The sequence below is a fragment of the Culicoides brevitarsis genome, chromosome 2 (assembly GCF_036172545.1).
Source record: "Culicoides brevitarsis isolate CSIRO-B50_1 chromosome 2, AGI_CSIRO_Cbre_v1, whole genome shotgun sequence".
Taxonomy (NCBI): domain Eukaryota; kingdom Metazoa; phylum Arthropoda; class Insecta; order Diptera; family Ceratopogonidae; genus Culicoides; species Culicoides brevitarsis.
The window spans coordinates 18,181,454-18,193,159 of NC_087086.1; the positions used below are offsets into that span (position 1 = coordinate 18,181,454).

At 29.9% G+C, this 11,706-nt stretch overlaps 1 protein-coding gene across 1 annotated transcript; it reads right to left on the reverse strand.

The window, feature by feature from the left end:
• Positions 1-9,597: 9,597 nt before the first annotated feature.
• LOC134831489 (acetylcholine receptor subunit alpha-type acr-16-like) lies at positions 9,598-11,004 on the reverse strand. The gene has a single exon (XM_063845223.1). The coding sequence runs from the start codon at positions 11,002-11,004 to the stop codon at positions 9,727-9,729; it is 1,278 nt and encodes a 425-aa protein (XP_063701293.1). The 3' UTR covers positions 9,598-9,726.
• Between the last annotated feature and the right edge of the window lie 702 nt (positions 11,005-11,706).

Here is an 11,706-nt window from a genome sequence, read left to right on the forward strand (position 1 = left end):
ATTTTAAAAATTAAATTTATTAATTAAATTAAATAAAATTATAAAAGTTTATTATTAAAATTAATTATAAAATTAATTTAATTTAAAATTTAAATTAATTAAATTAAGTTTACAAAATTTATTAAATTGAAAAATTGTAATTATAAATTTTTAAAGTAAATTTTAATTAAAACTCTTAAAATTTTTATTTTTTTTTTAGATAATTTTTAAAGAAAAATTCAAAATTTTTAATCTTAAATGCTTTAAATTGATATAAAAGTCACTGCACTTTTAATCCTCGATCAAATTCTTTGTTAGATCACCCGTATTTTGCTTAAAAATTCATCAAATCCACTCTTCGATCATCCCCCTCATCGCTTTACTCATCATTTTACGAAAAAACTACACAAAATTTGGTCAAAAATTATCTGTTGTGTAAATATTTATCCATAAAATCCATTAATTTACTTCAATTTCATCTTTTTTTTGTGTATTTAACGCAACACAAAAAAAAACCGCAAACTACAAAAATTATTAATGAACCAGCATCTCGCAATGACTTATAAAGCACACACTAAATAAAAATTGAATAAGTAAGTGTTTGGTCATTATTGTCGACTTAAACTCTGCATTTCATAGTGGCAACCGAGTACCAGCATTTTCGGGCCTTGTTAATGGTTTGGTCAGTGCGTTGCATCAAAATGCAGTGTCATGTGAGATAATTTTTCTGTGGTTTATTTGAGCTGATATTCATCAAAATTTGAGAATTTGATTCGTTTGCAACCCACATACTAGTTGATGATGATAGAATGTTGTTGAAGGAAGTTGCCAATAAATTTTGATGCGCTTATTTTGTAAATATTTACGATGTTTTGACGACGATTTTGGTGACGATGCAAAATTTCGATTCGATTGAAATTCGTAAGTAGAATTCCAGAGTAAAAATTTTTTTAACCCTTTCGTTTTTAATCCGGTCTGTTTTTTCTTTGTTTTTTCAGCATAAAGGCAAATTAAAAAGCTACCCTGCTGCGCCCTTTTTACTTTGATCCAGAAAATCCTTTGTGCAAACAGGTTTCAAATTAGAATTGTTTTGCATATTTTTTCATTGTTGCCATTTTTCGTACAATTATTTATTTATTTTTATGATTTATGGCACCACAGAAGAAAATTTAAATATTTTTTTTTGCCCGATGGACCGTTTCTTAGTCATAAGTTGACCATAAATCGAGAACAAGGGAGGATTTAATGAAGTTTGCATTGTTTTATTTATTTAAATTATATTTTTTGTTGTTTTTTCTCCGAGTTTTGTCTTGTGCTGCAAAGAAAGGTCAGAGCATAAAGAGTACAAAGCCAGGATAATTTGTGTGTTTGAATAAACAAATGCCTTTCTCTATCCCATTATTTGAGCTAATATTTTTATTGCGGGGATTAATTTACTTCCAAAGGTCTTGAAAAATGGACAGATTTTTGCTTCTTTTGTCACGTTTTAAATTTTTTAACATTTTTTTTTAATTTTTAATAATTTTTTTAGTCTGAATTTTTGATTTTTATTAAAATATCGTCAAATTAGCAAAATTTTTAACTTTGTCAAATTTTTAATTTAAAAAAAATCATAAAAAAATAATTTTATTATAAAATTTTTGCTTTCGATTTTTTTCGACACAAAATTTGTAAATTTGTACAAAAATGCATGTTTCGAAGCACAAAACTCTCACCTAGAGCTCAAAACAATCAAAATTGGAAGCTTGTGGTGTAACGAAATGTCCTTCATAATGAGTGCATTATCGCCTATTGAGACACAAAAATAGCAAAAAAAGCAAAACAAAAAGTTGTCAAAAAAATTTCAAGCTAATTTTTGCATTGTCTCCATTTCGTATGTTTTACTCTTGGCAATGAAGTTCGTTCATGAGTTCTGAGAAAAACAGCAGCAAAATTTTTTGAATAGATTTTCACGGTAATTTAGGGTCTCGCTGTGTTTCGAAGCTGTGACAAACATTCTTTGAGAGGCGATACGTGTCCATCTGTGTTTTTTACTTTTTTTTTTTTTTTTTTTTTTTTTTTTTGAAAAAAATCGTTTTCGAAGAAATTTCTTGGGGGACAAACCACAACCAGTGCAAGGATGGTGGTTTTGATATCGCATTGGATTCGTCGCATGGATTAGTCAGATTAGGGAGGATTCTTTTCTGACTCATGCGTCTTCTGTTTACAGGAGGTCCAGAAGTTACAAGAGCACGGGGATGTTCAATTCCGGGTCAACAGTTGAAATTTGAATTTTTCACTTATTTTTCCTGAAAAAAATAAAAATATCGAGTAAAAATATTTTTTAAAAATTTTTTAATCAATTTTTATAAGAAAAAAATTTAAAAAATATCAAAAAAATTTAATGAAATTGACCGAAGTTGAACATCCCTGCCCCAAATTTTGGCAAAAAATCCCGATATTTTTATTTATTTGGAATTCAGTACTTCATTAATCCATCTTTTCATCGCTTTTGTCTTCGATAATGACCTGCCCATAGTACTTTTATGACCCACAGCAGAAAAATATGAATGCACAAAAAATGTTTATGATCGAAGACAAAGGACACACAAAAGGGTAAAAGGCAAAATATTTTTCGGTTTAACAAGCATAATAATCCCTGCGGTAAAAATAAAATATTAAAATTCTGAAAATTTTATGAATATTTTTCTTGCATATTAATCAGTTGCCATTGTCTTGTCCATTTTTCGAAAATTGTCAACTTCAACTTGGGCTTAACGAGGTGCTTGCTGCGTTAAATACGAGCTTAAATATTCAACCCTTTCGATTGAAACACTTAAGAAACCATAAAAAATCGAAGATTTATTGGGGTTTCATTGGAAAAAAATCTTGGATTTTCCTGTTTTTGCAGCGAAAATCAAAACTTAAAAGCTAAAAATGAGTCATTTTCAATTTTCGTGCAATTTTAAAGGAGAAATTCATGGAAACAATAACAAATCTGTCAAACAAAACGTCTCCATAGCAAACCTATCAGTAGTCGTTAAACGCATTTCCATACAAAATATAAATTGAAGCACCCAACTGTCTTTCTCATTTAGCACTTTCTCAAAAAAAATCTTAAAAAAGATAAATTTTATGCAAACATTCATCATCATGTGTCTCAAAAATGCACTTTTTTCATTTAAAAGACAAGTTTGAGTCATAAAATTTTGCACTGAAAGCAATTTTTTGTCTAAAAATCCAAAAGTCAAGATAAAATCTGATGGAATCTCCAAGAAAATTTCCTTCCTGTCGAGTACGACACATGACATCCCTCCGATCTTCTCCATATCTCGAAAAAGTCAAAACAATAATGCACTGTAACTGTGCCAAAATTCCAGAAAAATATCCTATCAGCAAGTTATTTAATGCTGTTAATGAATGTCAAATGGCAAAAAAAAGAGACGAGAGAATAAAAGAAGTGGCCATACAGTGAATAGAACTGAGTGTAAATTATGAATAGGCAAACAATGTGCCGGGCAACGGGGTTTCTAATTTTATTTACATTTGTTATAAATGTTTTGCTTTTGGACTTGACTTTTTTTTTGTTTTTTGACTAACTTTGTTATTTTTTTGGAGAAATAAAGAGGAGATGTCGAACGTAGATTGTTGAATGCATGTTTTTAGTTATTGTTGACTTTTTGTAGCAGAAAGACAATTGTGACAATTGTACCTGATTGATTTGCAAAAAAAAAAAAAAAAATAACAAAAATTTCGAAGAGGAAGAGAGTGATCGATCTTTGGAGTGATTTTATGACAGGAAAAGACATTTGAATGCAATTGTAAGTTGATTCATTCAATTTTTAAGGATTTTGATTTTCTGACGAGTTTCGAGGAAAAATTAATCAATAGTGAGTATTTTTTGAAAATAAATAAACAAATAAATATTTCACGGGAAATATTAACAAAATGCACGGAAAAAATATTTAAGATCCGTTGGAAGTTTAAAAAATACTAAAAATTATTAACATGATACAAATTTAACAAACAATCATAATTTTATAGATTTTGAAACCCTTCTGATTTAACAAAATATTTCTAAATTTACTTAATTTTATTACGATTGGCGGATTATTGAGAATAAAAATAATATTTTGTGATATAATTAATAAAAATTAATTTTTTTTATCGAAATTTTAATAAAACATTATTCATATTGTCAAATTAATATAACATTATTCAATAAGTATTTAAAAGTAAAATAATAAAAAAATATAAAAAATTAAATATTTTTTTTTTATTTAAAAAATAAATTTATTCATTTTATTTTATTTATTTATGTTTTTTTTTTTTTTTTTTTTAATAAAATATTTAGGGAGCTATTTAATTTCTTAAAATTTATAAGACTTAATATTTAAAAATAAAACAATTTTATTAAATAAATTATAAAAAATATTTTGCAAAATTAATTAAAATTATATATTTTTTATATATAAAATTAAATTTTGTTAGAATATTTTTTTCTCATTATTATTAATTTTAATTAGATTATTAAATCAATTTATTATTAAAATTTTTTATTTTATTTTTTTTATTATATTAATTTTATTATTTGTAATTTTAATAAAATCTAATTAATATTTAAAAAAAAATACAAAAATATTTTTTTTTATATTTTTAATTTTTTAAAAATTTATATTCAAAAAAATTTAAAATTCTAATTTTGAGCAGGTTGGAGCATGTTGAAACCTACTGAATAAAAATATAAAAAATCATAAGAAATTTTTCTAAAAATTATCGAAAATCTCAAAAACATTTCCTAAAAATCATTAAAAACTAAAGTTATTTACAAAACCCATCTAAACATTTTAACAGATTTACGATCTCCCTTTTCAAACTCCATAAAATTGAAAGACGAACGAACAATTTCCATTTTTCACACCCTGATGAGTGCTCAAATTTGTTGTCCTAGATGAACATTGTAAATAATAATAACTCTGAATAGAGCAATAAATGAAAAAAAAAATAAAATAAAACAATGCACTAACATATGGACTGCACTCACCCTGAACAACTCATATGTAGAGACAATAAAATTTGTTTTGTGTGGATAATTGATTGCTTTTTATTTTTTCTTGTCCATTGTTCCTATTTATTTAAAAATAAAACAACAAAAAAAGTCAAAATTAAAATTTGAGGAAGAAGAGAAATTTTTGCTTGCTTGCATAAAATTTGCTTAGAAACAATTGAATTTTATTGCAGGGTACAATAAATTTCTTGGGCATCAAGTAGATGCAAGAAGAATGGACGAGAGAATGCCTTTTGTGTGGTGCCTTTTCTCTTTTTTTTTACATTTTTCAAATTTTTTTCCTCAAACGAAATTTCTTATCTCGAAATGCAAATTTTTTGTGTAAGGTCACACAGCAGCATACGCAATGTGGGACTGCTGTTTGGGCAACGAAACGACTTTTAGACAAAAACAAGAGAAATTACGAGACTTTTTCCGGGAATTTTTGTGTTGTGTGGCATTTTACGACCCAAAAGTCACTTCCAAGGCCCGGAACTTGATCGATCATCGTCAAAAAATGTCAATTTTAAGAGCGAACAAGCGCGCACAGCTGACACAAACACACCTTTCCCGGCCTTTTTCCATCCCATAAGGCGTATTGTTTTAGTTCGTCTGGCAATTTAATCGGTTATTTGATTGATCGAACACTTTGTTTCGAATGCATCTCTTGAAAAATTTGCCTGCGAACCCTCCGTAATTGACTTTCCGACGAATTAAATGCAAATCGAATAAAAATAAACAATTAATATTCATTTGCGGAACATTTGGTGCGATTATTTGTCCAATCTGTGCGCAATTACGACTTTTCAGGTGAATTCAAGTGAAAAAACTTTACAAAAAAATGGAATGAGAAAAATGCTTGTTTATCATTTCTCACAAGAATTTATTACAAAATATTTTCACTCGCACGGAAAAGTCTAAACAACGCCGAAAAAATAATAATTTACAAAAACACACTCCAAACGGAACGTGTTTTTGCGACAATTGAATCAATTTCGGGATGTGACTGAAACAAAATGTTTCTTTTTTATTCCGACAATATTTATATTTTGCGTCCGTTTTTTTGCTTTTCGAGTGTATTTGTAACTAAAAAAAATTAACAAGAGGGTGGTTTGCGGAAAATTATTAAGAGTGTGATGTCACGTGGAGACACGTGTTCACGTTTTTGTAACGAGAAAAATCTTTCCAGGTGAGTTTTTTCGAATCTTATTTAAAAAAAAAAGCCAATAAATCAATAAATTCTTATTATTTTTCGATTAAAACCCTTTTTGATCATTAATTAACCTTGTCGATGCCGCTAAATGCGATGGCAACACCTTTCGTCCTTTTATTTTGATGAAAACAATAAAACCCCTTTTTTGTTCTTTTTAATTCTATTTTCTAATAAAGATGTTAAAAATTTTAGAAATTTTTGTTGAAAGTCGTAAATTTATGATTATTTTATGATCAACACCTTTTTTACCCGATTTTTATGTTTTTATTAATAATTTATTTTTTTATCAGGGTGACGGACTTCAATAAAGCGGAATATCTTGCGGTGAAATTATTAAATAATAAGGTCTCCTGTTGATTTGATACAAAAACTGGCGATTGTGGTCCTTTGGGTGATTTTTGTGTTATTTATATTGCTATTGTTCCTCCTTTGTTATTGCTCGTAAATACAAAGATGAAGAAAAAACCGCAGAATTTTCGTGTTTTATTGATCTAATAAAGAGATCAAAGGATTCTTTTGTGTTTTTTCATAACTTTTTTATAATAAAAATATTTTTTTTACAATTTTTCGATAATTTATTCAGGTTTTTGTCTAATTTCAGGCACTTTTTCGAACAAACACTTGAAACGCATGAACGCCGTCTCACAATCTGGCTTTCCTTCGAGCTTGTCGCATTCGGGAGCGTGTTCCTTCAACTTTAAAACAAATTTTAGTAAGAAATTTTCAACTTAAACTTTTAAAAATCTTACTTTTTCTAGTGAAACATATTCTTTTTCCTTGTGAATTGCTTCTGGATTAATTTTCAAGTCTTTGTCGCACCAGCCAGACTTTTGACAAACGCATTTAACGTAGCATTTTCCATCTTTATCGTCAAAATCCAGGTCGTGATCGCGAACTCGTGCGGCAATCGTTAGTTTGGCACCTGTTGATGTTCGACATTCGTTCAAAATGTTGCTCTGTGGAAGAAATTACATTAGCAAAAAATTAAAAAAAAATTTTTTGAAACTTACTTTAACAAAAAATGATCCAAAAATCGCAAAAACAACGAAAAAAAGTAAAAATTTCATTTTTTAATTTTTTTTTATTAAAAATCGACCGTTACTTTCAACGTCGAAAACGAAACTAAACAAAAATTTGTTAATTTTTGATTATTTAATAAGAGTTATTTAACAAAATGTTGATAATTAATGCAAATCCGCTAAAAATTGTGACGTTTTAATGTTTTTTGCTTTAAAAATGGACTTTGATGTTTTTATTTTGACATAAAAAGAAACTTCTCGAACTTTTTTTTCTATTTTTCTTCAGATATTGGTCCTTGAGGTCGTTTTTGAACTATTGCATAATGAGCTAAAGGACTTGGAGGCTCTGGAACGGGTTCTGAATAATAATATTCCACAGTTTCATTATTAGAAGTTGTTCGCTTCTTCAAATATTTCACCAAATGAGTACCCAAAAGGATCAAAATTGCGATCGACGACAGAATAAAAGAAATCCAATTCAAAATTTTCGACTCAGATCCGCATTTTGGCGATTCAATTACGATTTCCTTCGTCAATGACTTCAATAAATTCCATTTTTCGTCGTTAATACAACCTTCGTCTCCAGTTTGGTCATAAAAAACGTTTCTCGAGACATTTCTAAGTCCTTTACTTTTCGTCTTAATTTCATAAACGTTGAAATACTTGACGAGTTCCTTATGTCGCTGACATCCGATTTGGTTGAATTGAAAGAAAAAATGAGAAATTGACGGAAATTTAGCACGAACAGCTTCCTCATCTAAATTAATCACGTTATTTTGCGAGATAAAGAGACGTTTCATGTTCGGCATTATCGGCATTTGACTCAACGAGATGGAAGTCAAAAAGTTGTTGGAAATATCAAATAATTCAAGAGATGCGGAACAACTTTGAAACCACAAAGGATTCAAAAATTCCAAGTTATTGTCCTTTAAATTGATTTTTTCCAAGAAAAATTGCTTCTTGAAAATATCTGATGGAAGAGTCGTCAATTCGTTTCCCGATAGATCAACTTCTCGCAAGTTTGTGCAGTTCTCGAAGAAATTTTCAGGAACACATTTGCGATTGTGTAGAGAAATTTTTCGGATTTCAGGATTTTTTATGCATTCCAGTAGTTTTGGAACGTCACAAGAATTGCTGGATTGATTGAAACTCCATGATAAGTCGAGAAAAATTAGGCTCCAGAAGGAGATTTGAAGAACAAAAATTAATTTGAAAGGCATTTATTGCAAAGTTGATGTTTGTAAATCCAGTAAGAGACTAAAAAATTGTTGAAAAACGGATTTTGAAGTAAATTTTAATGCTATGAGTCAATAAACAGGAAAGAGATATTCATTAATGTCGGTTTCTATCAACGGCTGTGAAATCCAGCGTTCAAGTTTCTACGTCTATTATGATATTTTCATTATCGGAATGAGTTTGTGACGGTCAGAGTTGTAATAATACGTGTCATTGTTGTTAGGGAAATTCTGATTTTACGACAACACACTTTGAGAACATAAAAAAATCAATAAAAATGCAAAAATTATAAAAAATGTGAAAAATTAAAATGTTTTAAAGGGTTTAGGTATGTGAGATTTTTCCAATTTTTCCTTTTTTACAAAATTTTCTTTGTCGCTGAGCATCAAAAACGCCCATTTAGATACTCCAAAAGCTTCTAATTACGATTTTTTGTTCAAAATGAGGCTCTTTTGATGTAATTTTTTCCTCGATTAGTGTTCAAATATCTTTTTTCCTGATAAAATCTATTAATTTCTGATGTAGCAAGTGCTAAATTTGATTAAAATTGATTCAAAACATCTTGACTTTAATAAATTTGCTTGAAATTTTATATTTTCTGTTGTTCACAAGTATATTTTAGGAATATTTTTGCATTCTTAACTTAAGAATTTTCGAAAATTCACTAAAAATTGCAAAAATCTCATTTTTTTCAAAATTTTCGAAACAACGAGTATTATGAAAACGACAAATTTGACACAAATTTATGGCTTTTCTCTGTTACTTGATATTGTTTGATTTAAAATATTAAAAAAATTTTTTTTTTCAATTTTTTGGCCAATTTCTCAAGATTTCTTCTTGTACCTAACCTGAAAATTTTTATTTTTTTTTCTTTTTTTTTTTTTTATTTTTTTTTTTTTTTTTTTATTTTTTTTTTTTTTTTAATATTAAAATAATTCCAAAGGAAGTCCAAATTAATCTACTTACATTTATCTACTTACAGGAAATGGAATTGCGATTTGTGTAGCAAAGCACTCAAAACTTGTCACCGCACCAAAAAATAAACAAAAGGCAGATTTTCTCATCAACGAACATCCATCAAAAAGTATTTTGATACAAACCAACTGTTGTTTAAGGATGTTTTTATTTATTTTACATAAAAAATTACATTTCTATTTTTTAATGAACGCAAAAACATCACAACTAACACTTGATACTTACCAATTCCAGATGCCATGCTGTCTGTCTCGAATATCTATCCAAATAAAGAAACTTTACTTTGTTACTTCCAGCATCCAATCGTACGTCAAGACACCAAAATAAACAATGTACATCAAAAAAATCATCACCAAAAGCAGTCTATCGATAAAAGTCACCAACAAAAACGAAATTTTATCCTCCTTGCTCTCATTTTTCGTCTTAATCGCATCTTGTAGACTCAAATTTTGTTCTACCACGCCAGAGCCCGGCATGAATTCCACAAAAATTATGTTCGCCTTTTCGTGGGTGTTTAATTTTATCACGAAATTTTCAAGAGATTTGTGAATTGGAAGCGTTTCTGCCAGTAAAGCACGAACAACGACAGTTTCAAGTAACGCAATGATGGTCACAATCATGGAATTTTTGAAGAAATGAACGACATCTGGTACAACATCTCCCACGCCAGGCAAATACCACAAAAAATAATTGACGATCAGGTAATGTAAGAAAATTGAGAGAAAAATGATGGAAAATCTGGCTTGTCGTTCAGGATTGATGCAAAAAACGATCAAATTGGCGATCGTGATGAAAAGACACATTGGGTAAAGACAAATTTCGTACTCGATGGAGCGTGGGGACAACGTCATATCAAGAATAAATGACGGAAATTGCTTCTCGCCAACTTTGACATTCACCATGCGAGTAGTTGCCTTCGTGATTTTCCATTTGGAGTTCTCATGTTGCTCGTCTTCGTCGTAAGTCGTCTCAAAACTGCCATTTTTGTACGTAATATAGTCGCCAGCGGACATCCAACTGCCAAAATAGAACTTGCATCGTTGATCGACATAAGGCCATCTCTGATAATCTCCTTTGCACATCACCTCAAACGATACTGGCAACACACAAAATACCGCCCCGTCACTGCCAACCTCGCAATTCGTCTCTTTGTGACGCAAAATGCTCATTCCGTTGTCCGAATTGTGCAGCGCAACGTCAGGCATCCAAATTTCCTTCGAGCTGACATGAACTTTTTTCGTGTTTTCCCATTCAACAGGGTTCCATCGCAGATTTTCATCTATCCATTGCATCGGGATCCAGCAGTAAAGTGATAATTTTGAACGTTTTGAGCTCCAATGACCCGTTTCGAAGAACTCAAAAGCGATTATTGACAAATCCAGTTGTTCTACTTGTACGGGTTCTCTCCAATTGAAACGCGGTTTTTCGGTTGGATCATAATGGCATAGCAGAGTTTGACGGAGATGGGCTTCTACGGTTGATGGATGAGTGCCACAATTCACGGCGGAGACAGAAAAAAATTTTGTTGAGACAAGCAAAAGTGCGAAAAGAATCATTTTCGGTCCGAAATACGAGAAAGACTGAACAAAAGTTTTACTATTGAAGTAAAATTCCACTAAAAGGGGCCGATTTTTGCCCTGATTTCATTCATAGTTGTCTCAATAACGCCAGATGTGGATCATTTTAGAAAAAAAAATCAATCAAACAGAGTTTTGTTTATTTACTACGAGAGTGATTAACGAACATTTGTACGAAAAAAAAATGATCAAACACTTGTCTGTGTTTATTTCAATTTAAAAGTACTTGAATTGTTTACAGAAATTCTCGTTTGTTTGTAAATTTGCACCTCGGGGAACGCATCGCGTTACTTTAATCTCATTTCTGACGTTACTTTGATCAATTGGCACCAATTTAAAGTCAAGTTTTCATGTGTGGCGAAATAAAATAAAAAAAAAAAAATCAATTCCGGTCGAATTTCATTCAAAAAATTATGGTCCCATAGCGACCAATAAGTGCACTACTTGTTGACATCCGAGACGTAATGTCGCTCATTATGCCGTGCCCGAATGCTGTCCAGGATACAGAAAAAAAACGATCCGAGGGAAGAAATACGTTAACCCCCATTCAAGCGAGTCACGAGAATATGATCCGACTCGAGTAAACAGAGATGTCTTTAATGATAATTTAATGTTATGTCCAGCATCTTTGTTTGCATCGATAAATATTTCCCCCATAAATGAGAGACGTTTCGAGTGTAT